Source organism: Mesocricetus auratus, unplaced genomic scaffold (assembly GCF_017639785.1).
Source record: "Mesocricetus auratus isolate SY011 unplaced genomic scaffold, BCM_Maur_2.0 Super-Scaffold_6730, whole genome shotgun sequence".
In the NCBI taxonomy this organism is placed as follows: Eukaryota; Metazoa; Chordata; class Mammalia; order Rodentia; family Cricetidae; genus Mesocricetus; species Mesocricetus auratus.
The window spans coordinates 87,457,538-87,476,315 of record NW_024429184.1 but is presented as its reverse complement, the minus strand read 5'-3'; the positions used below and the strand labels follow the sequence as shown (position 1 = coordinate 87,476,315).

At 44.6% G+C, this 18,778-nt stretch overlaps 1 protein-coding gene and 1 long non-coding RNA gene across 4 annotated transcripts in view; one reads left to right on the top strand and one right to left on the bottom strand.

Moving 5' to 3' along the window:
* Ptpn2 (protein tyrosine phosphatase non-receptor type 2) overlaps positions 1–10,231 on the bottom strand; it is a 59,365-nt gene extending 49,134 nt beyond the window's left edge. Inside the window, exon 1 of one of the 3 annotated variants that reach the window (XM_005074634.4) lies at positions 10,066–10,231. In XM_005074634.4, coding sequence (XP_005074691.1) covers positions 10,066–10,134 — 69 coding nt within the window. In that variant the 5' untranslated portion in view covers positions 10,135–10,231. The remainder of the gene's footprint in view (positions 1–10,065) is intronic. The other 2 variants (XM_013116783.3, XM_005074635.4) reach the window with 2 other exon arrangements.
* A 68-nt stretch (positions 10,232–10,299) lies between these two features.
* Positions 10,300–18,270, top strand: LOC121138827. The gene is made up of 2 exons (XR_005875690.1): positions 10,300–10,619; positions 15,746–18,270. It is a non-coding gene; the product is annotated as an uncharacterized LOC121138827 (long non-coding RNA).
* Positions 18,271–18,778: the final 508 nt, after the last annotated feature.

Sequence of the window (18,778 nt, the reverse complement as noted above, 5' to 3'; positions counted from 1 at the left end):
AGGTGAATCACTGTAAGTTTGAGGCCAGCACGGTCTAAAGAGTGTGTTCCAGTACAGTTAGAGCTACAGAGAGAAACCCTGTCTTGAAACCCACCTCACTGCACCCAATCCCCCAAATGCCAGTGTCATGGGTTCCTGCCGAGGAAAGCTGCTAACAGGGAATAGAACCAGCCCTAAGAGAGAGAAGTGTGCTGCAGTCAACAAAGCCGAAAGATGAAGAGTGTTTTGACATCAGACATGGAGGTGCAGGGTTTGGAGTTTGCCCAAATGGTTTCAGTCTTGCTTTAGTGCAGTTATTTCCCTGCACTTTGGAATGGTAATATATATCCTGTGTCATTATATGTTGCAAGTATGTGATCTGCTTTTTGATTTTGACTTTTACAGGTGATTACAGTTAAGAGAGTGCACGAATCTCAGAAGAGACTTCGGCTTTTAAAACTTTGTTGAAATTGTGACAAACTATGGGAACTTTTAGAGTTGAACTAAATGAATTTTGCATTATGATATTGTTACAAGCTTATGGGGGCCAGGCATTGGAATGTGGTAGTTTCAATGTATTGACCCCCACAACCTTATAGGGAGTGGCGCTGCTATTCAGAGGTATAGCTTTGTTGAAGGAAGTGTGTCACTGTGGGGGCAGGCTTTGAGGTTTCCTGTTGCCTGCAGGATGTAGGACTCTTAGCTACTACTCAAGCATCACCTGCCTCTATGCCACCATGCTCTCCAGCATGACGATGAACTGAACCTCTGAAACTGGAATCAAGCCCCCTCAAATGTTTTCCTTATAAGAGTTGAGGTGGTCAGCTGGATGGTAGTGACGCATGCCTTTAATCCCAGCACCTTGTTCATCTTGGTAGCCTAGGCCCGCAAACCCAACTACTTGGAGGCTAAAGCAGTAAGATAGCATGTTCAAGGCCAATAACTTACAGAGACCTAGCTTTAAAATATTGTGTATGGCCAGGCAATGGTGGTATACACCTTGAATCCCAGCACTCAGGAGGCAGAGGCAGAGGCAGGCGGATCTCTGTGAGTGAAGCCAGCCTGGTCTACAGAGAGAGTTCCAGGACAGGTTCCAAAGCTACAGAGAAACCCTGTCTCTAACCTCCCCCCACCAAAAAAAGTGTGTGGGGGGTGGAGGAACTGTACCTATGATTTAGTGGTAGAACATCTGCCCAACATGTTTGAAGCCCTGGGCTTGATTACTAGTACCCCAAAAGAAACAAAAACTCACAAATCCAAAACTTTCACCAGACATGATGACTCATGTCTGGGTCAAGGCTAAGCTGAGCTAAATAGTAAGTTCCAAAGCAGTAAGAGTTATAGATTGAGAATTTGTGTCAAAAAAAAAAAAAGGGTCAGGTGAGCCTGGTGGTAAACAACTTTAATCCCAGCACTGGGGAGGCAGGCAAATCTGAGTTCCTGAGTTCAAGGCCAGCTTGACCTAAAATAAAGATGAATTCCAGGATAGATAAACCCTGTCTCAAAAAACAAACACCCAAAAACCAAGTCAGGCATGGTGCTGCATGACTTTAATCCCAGCACTAAGGAGGCAGAAAAAGATGGATCTCTAGTTGGAGACCAACCTGGTTTATTTATGTTGTGAGCTTCATTCAGGTCAGCCAATGCTACTACATAGTGAGACCTTGTCTCAAAAAAACATCCAAACAAACAAGAAACTCTTCCTACTACTAAATCATGGAGTTATGATTTGTTTTGAAACAGGGTGATGCTAAATTACATAGGGTGACCTGAAACTAGCTACCATGCTCAGACATGCTCAAGACTCTCAGGTGTTATTATCATCGTGGGGGCCATAACACCCATTTCCAAAAGCAATGTTCTAAAAGTAACTGTTTATAAGGGATAAAAAGACTAAGAGCCCAATGACCCTCAACCAAAAATATTCAATGTATTCTTCCCTGCAAAAATTGTAGTAATGTATGAAGTAAAAGTTTTCCTATGCGAAATTCAGCTAAAAGCTGAGCATCTGGTTTTGCTCAAAAACAATCCTTTCTTTCCTAGTTCCTTCAGAATCATCCCCCACCCTCAAAAAAAAAAAAAAGCAGAATATTCACTTAACCAGCAGTTACAAACATTTGTGAGCTGTCATCAGGATGCTGGGAACAAACCCAGTTCCTCCACAAGAAAAACAACCCCTGAGACATTTCACCAACCATGATGTCAAAGATTTTAACAGGTGCTCATATCCAGCATGGTCTAGTAGGTTAGAAAGATTCCCAAAGGAAGTGCAACTTCAGACACAAGTAGGAGGGGTTAAGCAACAGGAGAAAGAAGGGGAGAGCGGTTGTGCAAAGAAAATTACATTCTAGAGGCCTCAAGGGGTTAGTGGATACACACATTTCCAAGAACAGATCATGGGGGGGGGGGAAGGAAAGTGACATGGGAAATAAAGCCACAGAGCACCAGTGGTGGCAGGAGACAGAAGGGTACTGGGAAACCAGTCACTAAAGGGCTGGAGTAGAGATAACTGTGCTTCGTTTTAGCTGCCTCTCCTCACTTCTTCCCTTCAACTTGTTTACCAAACATCTACATTTATCTGCATTTCTCCCAACTTACTGTTTCCAAGTCTGCACAACTGGAATATGCTGAAATTGCCCTTTAAATATCTGACCCTTGGATAGCTCAATTCAATAAGCCCTTTTAGTCTTGTATTTGCTCCACCTGTAGCAGGTAGCCCTGTGGACTATCAATTCTTCAACAGTTCTCTTCCCTACCTTCTTAGTTATTACTCTCCAGTAATAACTTCTGTTATCTACCCACCTGTAAAAACACCACTAGCAGTCAAGATGGCATCCCTGGCCCTCAGCATTTTCAAAACATCTACATGTTACTTGGGTAAATTTTGTTTCGCTAAGACAGTCTCACTATGTATCACTATGCAGACAGACCTGCCTGCCTCTGCTTCCCAAGTGCTGGGATCACAGGTGTGTACCACCATGACTGAATAATTACCTGAATAATCTTGATGAACAGGGCCTAGATATCTCAAACCTTAAACATAAGTTCTAATTTTACTCACAGATGAGTCCTCTCTTCTGAATGCCACATTCAGTTATTTCAGTGTCTTAAAAGTAACTCAACCACAGCTGGGCATTGGTGGTGCACACCTTTAATCCCAGCACTCAGGAGGCAGAGTGGCAGGCGGATCTCTGCGAGTTTGAGACCAGCCCGGTCTATAGAGCGAGTGAGTGCTAGGATAGGCTCCAAAGCTACACAGAGAAACGCTGTCTCGAGACAAAAAAAAAAAAAGTAACTCAACCATATCTACTTGATTTAACTTGGTGTATTCAGTGGGGGAGACACAAACATGCCAAGGCCCAGGCAGGGGGACAACTTTCAGGAGTTGGTTCTTGCCTTTAACCATGCTGAAGCAAGGCCCCTGTGCTGTGTACTCCAGGCTAGGTAGCCTGAGAGCTTCCAGCTGATTCTCCTGTCTCTGCTAACTTGCCTTTCAAGTGCTAAGCCACATCTGGCTTTTTTCCTCCAGGGTTCTAGGGAATGAACTCAGATTGTCAGGTTTGTATGGCAAGCACTTCTGTTTGTATAACCAGTTCCCCAGACCTACTTTAACTTTTCAACTGTGTTCTTCTCTTGTCACAGCCTATATTCAAAGACTTTAACTTTTCAATTTGAGGCCGGGTGGTGGTGCGCACTTTTAATCCCAGCACCAACGAGGCAAAGTCAGGTGGATCTCTGAGTTTGAAACCAACCTGATCTAGAAGAGCTAGTTCCAAGTCAGCCTCCAAAGCAGAGAAACCCTGTCTCGAAACCACCCTCCCCCCAAAAAAATTTCAACTTGACAGACTTCCCAGTGCTGTCTACACTTAGCCCTATCCAACCAACATGATCTTACTAAAAGTAAAAATAATACTTCCAGGTTTAAATTTCCTTAGTGAGTCTCTATTAAATCGTTCAATTTCTAATCTACAAAAGCCTTCTAGGCTGTGTTATTCTCCCACACTTGAACTTCAGAGCAAACGCAGCCCTAAACTCTCCCTCAGTAATCAATGCTGCGACTGGCTTGTGCAAACTGCTTTCCCTGGAACACAATTTTTCTTCCACTCCCTTGATCTTTTCTCAGTGGACCAATTTGCCCTTAATAACTGTCAGGACCTTGCTTCACTATTGGGTTGGAGAGATGGCTCAGTTAAAAGCACCAGCTGTTTTTCCAGAGAACTGGGGGGGGGGGGTTTGATTCCCATCACCTACATGGTGACTCATAACCACCTGTAACTCCAGTCCAGGCAATCTGATGCTCTCTTCTGGACCCCTAGAACACTAGGCACGCACACGGTGCACAGAAATACATACAAGCACAACACCCATCCACACCCACAAAGTAAGTTCATTCCAGGTGTACGACTTTTTGAGAATTACAGTTCCAAAAATACTCATTCCCACAGCATCCTGTGCTTAATATTAGCTTTGTGCTGAGCACTTTAAAAAACAAGGGGCTGGCCGGGCGGTGGTGGCGCACGCCTTTAATCCCAGCACTCGGGAGGCAGAGGCAGGCGGATCTCTGTGAGTTCGAGGCCAGGCTGGACCGACAGCCTCCAAAACAATACAGAGAAACCCTGTCTCCTAAAACCAAAAAAAAAAAAAAAAAAAAAAAAAAAAAACAAGGGGCTGGAGAAACGGCTCAGTGGTTATGAGCACTGACTGCTCTTCCAGAAGATTTGGGTTCAATTCCCAGTACCCACATGACAGCTCCCAACTGTCTGTAACTCCAAGATCTGACACCCTCACATAAGCATACATCTAGGCAAAACATCAGTGCACATAAAATATTTTAATAGAAAACCCGAGGCTTTAAAAACTTTTTATCTTTTCCACCATAATTTCATACATATATACAATATATGTTGGTTATACTTCTTTCCATCCTCCAATTCTCTTATTGATAATAACACTTGCACTTGTTTTTGAGACAGTTCTTACATAGAGCAGGTTAACTTCAAATTATGTACCCAAGGATAATAGTGAACTTCTAATCCTTCCACTTCTACCTCCAGAGTGCTGAGATTCCAAGCATACACCATTACACCTAATTTTGCTGGGGTCTGAACTCAGGGCTTCATGCATGCTAAGCAAGTACTCTACCAACTGAGCTACACCCCTTGCTTTGACTTACAAAACATTTATCCGTGTGTGTGTGTGTGTGTGTGTGTGTGTGTGTGTGTGTGTGTACACGTGCGTGCGCACGCGCATGTGTTTTGGCAGAGGAGGAGAATATGAAGTCAGTTCTCTCCTTCCACCTGTACATGGGTTCCAAGTATAGAACTCTGACTGTCAAGCTTTTTTTTTGTTTTGTTTTTTGTTTTGTTTTAGGAGACAGGGTTTCTCTGTATTGTTTTGGAGACTGTCGGTCCAGCCTGGCCTCGAACTCACAGAGATCCGCCTGCCTCTGCCTCCTGAGTGCTGGGATTAAAGGCGTGCACCACCACCGCCCGGCGACTGCCAAGCTTTAACACCTTTACTTGCTGAGCTCTTACTGGATCACTCATTTTCATGCTTTTATTTTTATTTTTATCTTTTTTAGAAACAATCTTATTTAACATATCAATCTCCCCATTCCCTTGCCCACCCATCCTCCCATCGATGCCCCCAGCCCACCCTCCCACCCACTTTCATGCTTTTATTTGCTTAGCCATTTAGTACTTCTCACTATATTGAACCCTAATGAGTACTATCTTTATTTATTTTTGTTTTTTGACACAGGGTTTCTCCTTGTAGCCCTGGATGTCCTGGAACTCACTCTGTAGACCAGGCTAGCCTCTCAAACTCAGAGATCTTCCTGCCTCTGCCTCCTGAGTGTTGGATTAAAAGCGTGCACCACCATTGCCCAGTTTAGTGTTAACCAGCTACCTTCAGTGCCAACTACTAGCACTTAGCACTTAACAGGTTTGAGAGAACAAATGACCTTCCTGTTACAAGACTAACCAGACTGACCCACTACACCAAGAGGTCAACAAGAGTGCAAAATATGAGCTTCCAAAGAGGTTCTCAAGACTCAGGATCAGAGCCTTGGCAGCAGAGATCTTGTCTGCAACCTTCTATATGGAATAGTAAAATAGGTACTCTAGGATCCTAAGAAAGGATTAAATCCAAACTCTTCCTGACTTGCTTTTACGATAACACCAATTAGCACAGTTTTAATGCTCTTGGGCTTGGAAAGAAAGTGTGCAGAACTACTGTTCTGTCTAAAGATCCTGGGTACTAGTCTATGGAAGGGTTTCCTGAATTCTGTTCAAAGGAATATGAAATTTTCAGTGAATACAAGTTAGTGCATTTTTTGCCTGTATTTTTATTTTCTGGCATTTATTTATGGGGGTCATGCATGCATGAGGGACCACTTGCAGGAGTCAGTTATCTTCTTCCATTATGTGGGCACCAAGGACCAAACTTAAGATTGTCAGGCTTGACAGGAAACACAGGCTCTGAATCATCTTGCCATTGCCAGCCCCACACTTTCTTTAAGATTTTTATCTTTAGTTTTAATTGTGTGTATATGTGTTTGTGCACAGGATTGCACTCCTTTAGAGGCCATAAGATGCCAGATCCCCTGGTACTGGAGTTTTTTTTAAGATTTATTTATTTATTATGAATATAATATCCTGCCTCCATGGATGCCTGCATGCCAGAAGAGGGCACCATGTGGTTGCTGGGAATTGAACTCAGGTCCTCTGGAAGAGCAGTCGGTGCTCTTAACCTCTGAGCCATCTCTCCAGCCCGGTACTGGAGTTTTAAGCAGTTTTGAGCTACCTGATGTGATGCTGGGAACTGAACTAAGGTCCAATCCAAGCTCTCTTCAGCCCCCAACCCTTAATTTTTTTGAGACTGGATCTCTCCAGGAACCCACAGCTCACAAATGAGCTCCAGAATTCTCCATGTCTCCACCTCTCCAGCACTAAGAACAGAGATACACACCTTGCTTTTTATGAATGGTGGGGATCTAAATACAGGCTTTCATGGCAAACATTTTACCAAAGGAACCATCTCCCCTACCTTCCAGTTTTTTAAAATTACATCTTAACTACGTTATTGTGGGCACACATGAAAAGGCACTTGTATGGAGGTCAGTGGACAATTTGTAAAAGAAAGGTGATTCTCTACTTCCATGTAGATCAGAGGACTGAACTCAAGTCATCTTCAAGCTTGGCAACAGATGAGTTAACCCACAGAGCCACCTTCCCAACAAGATTTTTTTTTTTTCTGACAGAGTATCAATTACCCCAGGCAGGCTGGCCTAAACTCCAGATCTTTTCTGGCTCTACTTCCTAAGTGCTAGGGATTAAAGAATGTACCATTGTGACTGGCTTAATTTATTTAGAATTCTTTTTTATACACAAGATCTTACTCCTTAGTCCTGGATGTAGCCAGGAGGTTGGTGATGCACACCTTTAATCGTTAATCCTAGCACTCAGGAGGCAGAGGCAGGTGGATCTCTGTGAGTTTGAGGCCAGCCTGGTCTACAGGGTGAGTTCCAGGACAGCCTCCAAAGCCACAGAGAAACCTTGGGGGGGGGGGGGCCTGGGGGCTGGAGAAATGGCTCTGTGGTCAAGAGCACTGACTGCTCATCCATAGGACTCAGGTTCAATTCCTAGAACCCACATGACTGCTCACAACGTTCTGGACACCCATGGCAAAACACCAATGCAAATAAAACAAAAATAGTTCTGGAACTCACTCTGGCCTCAAACTCAGAGATCTGCCTGTCTTTGCTGGGATTAAAGACATGGGCCAGCTACAGGCTCGTCTTAAACTCACAACAATCCTCCTGCTTCAGTCTCCTAAGGTTACAGGCTGAGCCACCACACCCAGCATGTGCTTTTTTCCGTTAAGATCGGTCACAACTTTCACTGATTTCTCAAGGACATTAATGTTAAACATTTGGATATCAAATTAAGTATGGTGGCTCCTAGCAGTTAGGAGTCTGAGGTAGAAGAACTGCCACAAATCTAAACCAAGTAGGACTACATACCAAATTTCAGGCCAGTTTGTAATATGAAGCAAGGCTTTGTCTCAAAAAATAAATGTTAGGCTAAATTAAGTTATAGTATTAGCCCTTTAAAATTATTCCTTTAAAATTATTATTATTGTTATTGTTATTATTATTTTACACACATAAACACAGATAAAACCGACTAGAATTTGCATTTAAGATTTTATATAAGCTAAAGAGATGGCTCAGCAATTAAGAGCACTGGCTGTACTTCCAGAGGACCAGGGTGCAATTCCCAGCACCCACATGGCAGCTTATAACTGTCTGTAACTCCAGTTCCAGGGCATCTGGCACCCTCACACAGACATACATGCAGACAATACACCAATTCACATAAAAATAATTTGTAAAAAAATTCTACAATTTCATTCATCCCAGAACTTTCACAGTGGAAGCCTGAATATCAGAGTTCAAGGCCAGCCTGTGCTACAGTGAGACCTCGGCACAAAACAAAACATGGCATAACAGATTCTATAATGGGAAGAGTCCTTACTAACATTCTTTAGAAACTAGTGCCTGAGCTGGAAAGATGGCTCAGAGGGTAAAAGGTATTTGCTTCCAAGCCTAATGACCCAAGTTCTATCTCTAGGATCCACCGGTAGAGGACAACTAAAATATCAAAGTTGTCCTCTGATCTTTACACAAATGCCAAGGGATTGCCTTCCTCCCGTGTAGCAATAGTAATTAATAATAATAGTAATAATTAGTGCCTTATTCTAATGTATGCTGAACCTGGCAAATCAGAATGTTTAATATATTGCTTGCTAAAGCGTTTAAGAAAATATGTTCTAGTCAGATGTGCTGGCATACACCTTTAATCACAGCACTCAGGAAACAAAGGCGGGATTTGTGAGTTCAAGGTCAGGCTGGTCTACGGAGCCAGCTAGAGTTACAGACCAAGAACCTGTCTCACAAGTGGGTAAAAGAAATAAATCAAAAAACAAAGAAAATTAAGTATAATAGAGTTTTTTAAAAATCATCCGGAGGTAAAAGAAAGCTTTCTAGCTTCATTTTGTACTGTAGGAATAAGCCAAAACATAAGGAGACACATTTAATAATTCACCAATCACTAAATTCGATCTTGGCAGCAATGTTAATGATTAACAACGAATCATTTGTAAGGGTAGAAAAGTTTTGCCTGTATTAAAAAGTAAGCCACTAGCTGTAAAAAGGTAGTCACAGCGCTCGTAGCACAGACTACTTTAGTACGAGCTCAATAGCTAAGGTTACTCTCTGACGACAGAAAACTGGGGCGGCCTACGGACATGTGGCCTCTTTGGGGCCGAGAGAGTGAAGGCTACAACCACCGATGCACTCATTTGGGAAACGCGCCCAAAAGCAAAGCTCACATAAAGATCTGTGGTGCACTACATACACATCTGTAAAGTATGCCTAGGCAAAGGGCATTTTAAAGAGGACGCTACTTTAGTCACGGATAATACAACCAAAGCCTCTGTTCCGGGAAGCTCTGGCATACGACGACCCACTCTCCTGGAGAAAGCAGCCCAAGAAAAGACTGACGATCCCCATCCCTCGGGAGCTCTCGCCACCGCTTCAGCTCCGGCTCTGCTATCGCCACAGGCCCCCGAGAATACAGCAAGTCACCGAGAGAGACCCCGTTTCGCCCTGGCTAGCCCCGATCACAGGACTCGCTAGTCCTTCGCGCCGCACCGGTTACCAGCGCGCACGGCCACCGAACACCGGCCGACAAGAACGCTGTCCACCGGCAAGCGGAGACTGTGTCACCCCGTTCCCGGTGTCCCTCGACCGTCCACCCGGCGCACCACTCGCCGGGGCCCGGCCGCGCAGCCAGCAGGCGCCGCTGTGGCGCCGCCTTCACAACCAACAGCGTACAGTCACCTAGACGCTTCCCGTCTAAAGCCTCGCAAAGGGGGGTGAGGGCTTTCCGCGCAGGCGCGCCCCTGACGCGGCCCGCGCTCGCCACTTCCGCCCGAACGGGAGGCGGGGGAGGCGACACGGAGCCGGCAGGCGCGAGCTCGGATCCTCGGAGGACCCAGACGCCGCGCGGGCCCGAAACTCACCAAGTATAACGGCTGCCAGCGACACTGAGCGTCCAGTTCCTCGAACTCCCGCTCGATGGTGGCCGACATGGCGGCGGGGGAGCGCGAGCGGAACCACCACAGCGGAGAGGCTAGGGCCCCGCTCTATCCGGGGAGAGCGCTGGCGCTGTGGCGCATGCGCGCTCCGCGCCCCGCCCCGCCCCCACGTTGAGCCGAGCCGGCCTTGGGGAAAGTACCTGGAGCGTGGGACGTCAGCGCGCCGCCCGGGCGCCGCGTGGGTCGGACGTCTCGGAGGCGGGACGAGCGCGAGGGGGCGTGGTCCGGAGTGTGCCCAGGTGGGAGGGGCGGGGCCGGCCGCCACCCTGGAGCTACGTTTGACAGTGTCTTCCCCGGAGGTGAAAAAGTCCCTGGAAAGTCACCAGCCAGCCCTGTCTTCCTCGCCTCCCCAGGTCTCCTTTTCTCCTTAGTCTTCAAGTTTTTTTTTAATGCAGTATCTGAGATCTATTTAAATACCATCTAGGTTAATCTAATGGCAGGTGTTCAACTTTGGAACACCTTACCATGATGTCATCCGGGTAAGTTTTGTGCCAAACAAAGTTGTTTTTTTTTTTTGGTTTTTCGAGACAGGGTTTCTCTGCGGCTTTGGAGACTGTCCTGGAACTAGCTCTTGTAGACCAGGCTGGTCTCGAACTCGCAGAGATCCGCCTGCCTCTGCCTCCCCGAGTGCTGGGATTAAAGGCGTGAGCCACCACCGCCCGGCCCAAACAAAGTTCTATAGGAAAAGAGAAAGCAGTTTTGGGAGAGAGGCTTGTTTAGAATAAGACTCAAAGCTCCAAAGTTAGTATTCTCTGTTGAAAGCACATATAAGTCCCCATCTACGAAACAAATGCCTGGCTCCGGAAATCGTTTTGCCTCAGCTTTGTGATAACTCAATGTTGGTGAACTCATGTGCTTAAAAATCTTACCATCTGATAATCTTCAGAGATGTGAAGGATGCTTGTGGGCCTTTTGGCCAAGATCTACAATTAACTCAGGAATTAGGAATTCATTGAAACTCCGTGTTCATTCCCCAGCGCTGAGGGCAAAGAACAAAACCCCTAAATACAGCGATCCCATTTCTCAGTGTCTAGCCGGTGCTTTTGCTCAATAGCCTCATGTGGCTAGTGGCTGCCTTGTGGTCTAAGGCACAAGTAGATCGTTTGTGTCATCCAAGAAGATTCTTTGGTTTTGATGTTTGGAGTTGGGTTCTTTGGATTTTGTTTGAGGGGATTTGGGGGGAGTGGTTTGCTTTGTTTTGAGATAGTCTCAAAAAAAAAACAGCCCAACCTCCAACCTGGGATCCTACTGCTTCTACATCCTAAATCCTGATTTACAGGCATCTGCCACCACACCCTTCAAAGAGTTTCTTTAGGATAGAGCTACCTAAAAAGATTACAATATAGATCAGAAAATGCTACCAAACCTGGTAAGGTAAAACGGGCCTATCACAGTCTTGCTAGACTTTGCAGGATGATAGCATGTTCAAGGTCAGCCTGAGAAGAAACAGTAAGATCTTGTCTTTAGAAGCGGGGAAGAAGGGCAGAATAGAGTCCAGAAACAAACTCAAAGGGTCAAGAATAGCCAAAAAGAAGCTGGGCGTTGGTGGCGCACGCCTTTAATCCCAGCACTCGGGAGGCAGAGGCAGGCGGATCTCTGTGAGTTCGAGGCCAGCCTGGTCTACAAAGTGAGTTCCAGGACAGCCTCCAAAGCTACAGAGAAACCCTGTCTCGAAAAACCAAAAAAAAAAAAAAAAAAAAAAATAGCCAAAAAGAGATCTGAGAACTTACTTACCATGATAGTAAAATGCGTTAATACAGTCTGGATTGCTTTCATTTGTTGTTTGGTTTTTTGTTTGTTTCCCCGGTATTCCAGAGGGAAGGTAGGCAGTCACACTTGATAAGCAGGCATTCAACCACCTATCTGTATCCCCAGGAGTTTGGGTCTTTGTTCCTTCAGAATTTCTCTCCCTCCTCATTCCCTCCCTTTGTTTCTTTCTTCTCTTCCATCCTTATTTCCTTTCTTTCCTTTTTTTTAAACTCAGCTTGACAGATTGAACTCAGGACCTTGCATGTGCTAGGCAAGCACTCTATTATTTCACTATCCCCTAGCTATTTAAATTTGTTTCTTTCAAGTTAGACTGGAGAGATGACTCATTGGTTCAAAGCACTGGCTACTCTTTCAGAAGACTGATGTTAGATTCCCAGCACACACATGTCTGCTCACAACCATCTGTAATTCTGGTCCCAAGAGATTGCTGTCCTCTTTCCGTCTCCATGGGCATCAGGCACACACTTAGTGCATGTACATGCCTACAAAACATTCATACACATAAAACTAAAGGGTTTTTTATTTTAATTTTGAGGCAGAATTTCACTAAGTACAGCAGGCTAGCCTTGAACTTGTTCTGAAACTGAAACAAATACTTCAGATCCTCCTCCAAGTGATTGGGATTACAGACCTGGCTTGTGTGGCTTGTGTTTTTTGTTTTGGTAGGGTCTCAAATTGTAGTCCAGTGTGGTCCTAACCTTGACATCCTCCTGCCTCTGCTTCCCATGTACAAGGACCAGCGGCATGTACAACATATTCATGACAACAGTATTATATTTATGGAAGAATAAACAAGCTGATTAGTCTAAATCAAGCAACAGACTTATACATCCAGTATTCACACATATTTTCCAATGGTTGACAGCTAGTAAAATGGGAAGATAAACTGGGCTGTGGTGGCGCACGCCTTTAATCCCAGCACTCGGGAGGCAGAGGCAGGTGGATCTCTGTGAGTTCGAGACCAAGCCTGGTCTACCGAGCGAGTTCCAGGACAGGCTTCAAAGCTACACAGAGAAACCCTTTCTTGAAAAAAAAAAGGGGGGAAATAATAGTGTTATCACAATTGGTGCTGGACTCAAAGATCAAAATATAATGTTTGTTTCCATTTACATGAAGTTCAAGAACAGTAGCAATGCTGGAGCAGGGATGGTGTTGAGGTATTGATCATTCTGGAATATTTTAAATCTTTAAATGCAGTAATATACATAATATGCCCATATTTTGTGCATGTATATATTAACCAATGAGCTGCACATGTAAGATTTTTAAACTTTATGCTAATTTCAAAAAATTACAAAATTGCCAGGTTGGTGGCACACGCCTTTCATCCCAGCACTCAGGAGGCAGAGGCAGGCGGATCTCGAATTCCAGGACAGGCTCCAAAGCAACACAGAGAAACCCTACCTGAAAAAAAAAGTTAACAAACAAAAATCTTTCAGTCAGCTAGGTAAGAGGTCCATGACTGTAACCCCAAACACCCAGGTATGAGGATTGGAAGTTCAAGGCAAACCTCAGTTATATGAGACCTTATCATAAATTATCATTGCAATACTCCCTAGCTCAAGTACAGAGATAGTCCCTCAAATGAATTATCATTCATTCATCATAATATCTGAGTGAGCTGTCTATCTTTTTTATGTTAAATTCTAAGGTTCTCTCTCTTTCCCTCTTCCTCCCTCCCTCCCTCCCCCCCCTCTATCATTTTATTAATGTATTTATTGACACAGGCCTCACTATGTAGAGCTGGCTAGCTTGGAACTTACTAAGTAGACCAAGCTGGCCTCAAACTCACAGAGATCCTCTTACCCCTGCATCCTGAGTGCTGGATTTAAAGTTTTATGCTACTTTGGAAAAGCCCTCTCTAAGGATGTTGTGGACCCTTTGCCTGCTGGTATCTTTTAACCTTTGTCAAGAGAAGGCAGTGCTGGAGTAAAAGCCGGTGTGGGTCTCTTTTGTGATTCCTCAGCCAGCAGGCTCCTGTACCAGGAGGGGCTCTGCAGCAGCCAGCAGTCCCCACCACCTAACCCCATCCCAGCACCGTATCCCTTAGGAGGTTTTCCAGCAGGATATCTTCAGTGAGACATTTCCCATGAACAGTTTCCACCTTAGAAAGATGATTAGCAACAAGCTCTAGAGGGTGGACTGGTGGCCTTTCCAGATGCCGTCCTAGAACCTGTGAATGTGGCCTTCCATGGGGGAAAATGGGTTTTCAAAGATGTAATTAAAGTAAGTGGTTTAAGATGAGATCATCCTGGATTATTAAAGGAGTATTAAGTCCAAGGACAAGTGTCCTCCCAAGAGAATGACAGGGAGAGGGAGAGAGGGAAAGAGGGAAGGAGGAAGGAGGAAGGCAGGGACAGGGAGGAGGGAGAGGGAGAGAAAAGGCCATGTGAAGATGGAGGCAAACAAATAGGTTATACAGCCACAAGAACACCTGGAGCCCCAGCAGGTGGAGAAAACAAGGGCGGATTCCCTGCTAAACCTTTCAAGGAAGCAGAGCTTTACTAATGGTTTCCACATTAGTAAGAGAATAAACTGCTGAAGGGTTTTGCTTTGTTTCTGAAACAAAGTTTCCAGTAGCCTAAGCTGGCTTTGTATGCCAAAGCTACACATAGGAGCCACCATAGTAGCTAAACTGCTGTTTCCTTGGACCATCAAGATCTTGATTTGTTCTGACAGCAGGCTGCAAGTTCCCGCAGTGTGGTACTGCTAGAACTCAGTCTTCCTTTTAGTGAACCAGAGGCAGGGCCTTCCCCAAAGAGGGCTAGGTCTCATCCTTCCTAGAGCCAGAGTGAGGAGGCAGAGGGAGTGTTCTGTTCTTTCCAGAACACTGCGCCCCTCCTCTCTCTGTGTTCCCACATCCTTTTGAGTTCTCTAAACGCTTTGTTTGTTTTAGTTTTTTTTTTGTTGATTTGGTTTGTTTTTTCGAGACAAGGTTTCTCTGTGTAATAGCCCTGACTGTCCTAGAACTCACTCTGTAGACCAGGCTGACCTCAAACTCACAGAGATCCCCTGCCTCTGCCTCCCAAGTGCTGGGATTAAAGGTATGTGCCACCACTGCCTGGCTAAACTTTTTTAAAAATAGTTTATTTTTATTTTATGTGCATTGGTGTTTTTCTTGCATGTGTGTCTGTATGAGGATACTGGATCCCCTGCAACTGGAGTTACAGACAATTATGAGCTGCCATGTGGGTGCTGGGAATTGAACCCTGGGTCCTCTGGAAGAGCAGCCAGTGTGAGCCATCTCTCCAGCACCAAGTTCTCTAAACTTTTTACTAATAAATCTTCACCATTCCAACCCACTCTACGTAATTATTCTTTACACTAGTTGTTTTCAATTTAGATTACTCTGTGGTTGGCACTGAGATTGTAGTTTAGTGGTAGGTAATTTGCCTAGCATGTTCAGGATCCTATATTCCATCCCCAATTCCACAAAGAAACAAAAAAAAAATTACTGAGTGGTTGCTCTGTTCTACTTAGACACATACTGACATTCTGCATTATCATCATCATTTCATAATAATAATAACTCATACAGCTCTAAATTTAACATCAAGTCAGGTGTAATGGCTTATGCCTATAAAACTAGTACTCAGAAGGCTGAGGTAGAAGGATTGCCATGAGTCAGGGACCAGCCTAGGCTATATAGTAATTTCTGGGTCATCCTGGGCTACAGAATGAGACACCATCCCAAAAATAAATAAACTGTAAAATGAGATATTTTATTTTTATTTATTTTGAGATAGGGTCTCATGTAGCCCAGGTTGCGTCTGAAATTTACTATGTTTCTGAGATGGGCCTTGAATTCCTAACCCTCCTGTTTCCACCTCCCAAGCCCTGTAGTTATCGAGGTGGACCATCATTTCTGGTAGATCCAGTGGAGGCAGGAAGATCAAGCATTCAAGGCCATCGTCTGCTTCGTGGGGAGTTCAAAGCAACCCTGGACCTCATGGGACCCTGTCTCAAATAACTAAAAGAAAAAGTAAAGAAAACAAAATCAGAGATTTCCGCTGAGCCAAAAACAGCATAGCAAAACCCCATGGAGGCAGCACTGGCAAAGCGGTAGCAGAATAAGGACAGCGAAGAAAATCCCCTTGGCTCCGGGAAATCTGGAAACGGAGCAAGGCTCCACATACAAAGCAGATGCTTCTGGCAAAGAAAGAATGGATGAAAGAGAAGGGGCCGGCGTGAGCAACTGGAACCAGTTCTGAGAGCCTGGTGTGTTTAAGACAGGTAGCAATGACCCTCTCTGCTTTGGAAATCCCAGCTAAACACCCTGTGGATTTGGGGGTTCCACCCACAGGACCAGTGAATATGCTCACTCTCGAGAGATTGCTCCAGAACTCTACATGAAGAACCTGTCTCGCCATATTTGCCAAAGTCACTCCCTTCCCAAAGCCTAAAATATGCTGTAGTGAAAGCCTATGTGACCTGAGGCGTTCTGAATCTGGTCTGTGCAAGCACTGATTGCATGACAAGATCAAAAAGATCATTTCTCTTAACTCAGAACATAGTGACAGATACGCCCTTATTCATGAGATTGCCTGCTGGTGCTGGATTTCCAGGAGATGCCATTGTTCTTTCCTCCTCTGGTGCTAGGCTATTGCTACCAGGAAAACACTGAATTTCCTTTCAGAGGTGTGATTACTTGGCTGCAGAGATGACTGCACTAGCCAGCTGATCTAAATGCTGAACTAGACCCAGAAACCTGAAAGCACAATCCACTGTAGTAGCATATAGTGTTTGGAGCTGCTACTGAGTATTTTTAGAGGTTCCCTTCTGGTTTAGCAGCCCAAACTGGAAGAGAGGGGTCAATAGAAAGACAGTAGGTTCTGATCATGACAGGCAACTCTTGTCACACTCTAGTTCCAGGGAAATATTCCATTGTTTTCCCATGTTGACAACCCCCTCTGAAATCAGAACATGTTATGAAGGCAGGAGTCCTGGTTTGTTATATCTTCTATCTCAGGACTTAATGTTCATGAATGAATGACAAAACCGTTTACACAAGGCTCCCAGAACTCATGCAGCTGTGGGCCAAGCCAAGAGCCATTCTGAACCTGGACATCCCTAGAGCCTTGTTTTTACAGTGACCTGATGTCACTTGTGTTTGCCCTCAGTGAGTTTTCGCAGTGAGCCTTCCCTCAGTCCCTTCACTGGGCTGCTCCATCCTGTCATCTAGACAATAGAGGAGAATATGACAGGTTCAGTTGTATTTTAAACTGTGTTTGCCTGGCATGGTGGTACACACCTATCATCCTAGCACAGAGGAGGAGGAATTGAGTCCAAGGTCTTCCTTGGCTGTATGGGAAGTTTAAGGCCAGCCTGAGAAGATCAGCACTGCTGCAGTTTTGGCTCATGGTGCTCCCCAATACAACTCACAATTAAGTTAGAACACAATAACACTCTGGTTATATGGCAGTTAATGAAGTTAGTTGGCTCTAGAGTTAACCTGCCAAGAATAGATGTAATACGTGTTGTTCTTACATTAAAACATTGTAAAACCAGTTTACTTTAAAATGCTGAACCACAGATGCATGGGAACACAATTATGGGTGTAGAAGCCCAGAGGATATACCTCAGATCTGTCTAACATTAAAGATGCCAGCAGTGTTTTCACATATGCTGTAGAATGGGACAAATATCCTCTCCCCTGTCTGCCTTTTAAAAGAAGTGAGAAAAACTAAGTTTTAACATATAGTTCTATATAAATACTTTGTATGTGTGGGGTCCTTTATGTGCAATGACAAGCACAGCTTTTGTAAGCCAATTCTTTCTGTCCACCATGTGCGTTCTGGGGTCAAACTCAGATCTCTAAGCTTGTCAGCAACCCTTGCCTGCTGAGCGGTCTCCCTGGCCTAAGTTTATAATTTTAAAAAGGAAATGGCAAGCCATAGAGTAGGAAGTTTTACGATGAACACAGCAAAAAGAGGAATCGAGTCCAAAATGTTTAAGAATTCCTACAAATTGTCAGGTAGTGGTGCACATGCCTTTAATCCCAACACTCTGGAGGCAGAAGCAGGTGGATCTGTATGAGTTTGAGGCCAGCCTGATCTTCAAAGATATTTCCAGGACCATCTCCAAACCTACAGAGAAAAACAAAAACAAAAAATTCCTACAAATAAATATGAAAAAGAAAACACATGCAAAAAATGGACAAGAGATTTGAATGGGAATTTTGTGAGGAGAATATCCGATGGCCAATATACAAATGACTCTCAGTGCCTTTAGTCACCAGGGAATGCAAATGAAAACTGTCCTGAGTTAATGCCTCCCCCAACATAAGGGCAGGAACAAGGAACAACTCCAATTGCTCTTGTGTTAACAGGTTTTCTGTTGCTATATATACATCTGAGATGATTTTGTTGTTGTTGTTGTGTTTTTGTTTTATTTTGTTTTGTTTGGAGACAGAGTCTCTCTCTCTCTCTCTCTCTCTCTCTCTCTATGTAGCCATGGCTACCTCGGCAGTTGCTATGTATGCCAGCCTAGCCTCAAACTCAGAGATCCACCTGCCTCTGCCTTCTGAGTGAGGGGACTAAAGGTGCGTACCACCATGCCCAGGTGTTTTTTTAATGTTTTAAAGACCATGAAATCAGGAAGGTATCCTTGGATCGGGTACTGGGACCCTGGTCCCTTACTCTTTCTTTGTGTTTCCTAGCCACGATGAAGGAGACAGGCCTTCTCTACATATGTTCAGTGGCACAGGCCCCAAAATAGCAAAGCCAGTTAAGCTGGACCAAAATCTCTGAAATCATGAATCAAAACAGACCTTTGCTCCTTAAGTTGATGATTGCAAACACTTTGCAATGGAGGGAGAAAGTTCCAGTAACTGTCTCACTCTGATCTCTGTCACCTGCTCTTTTGACTT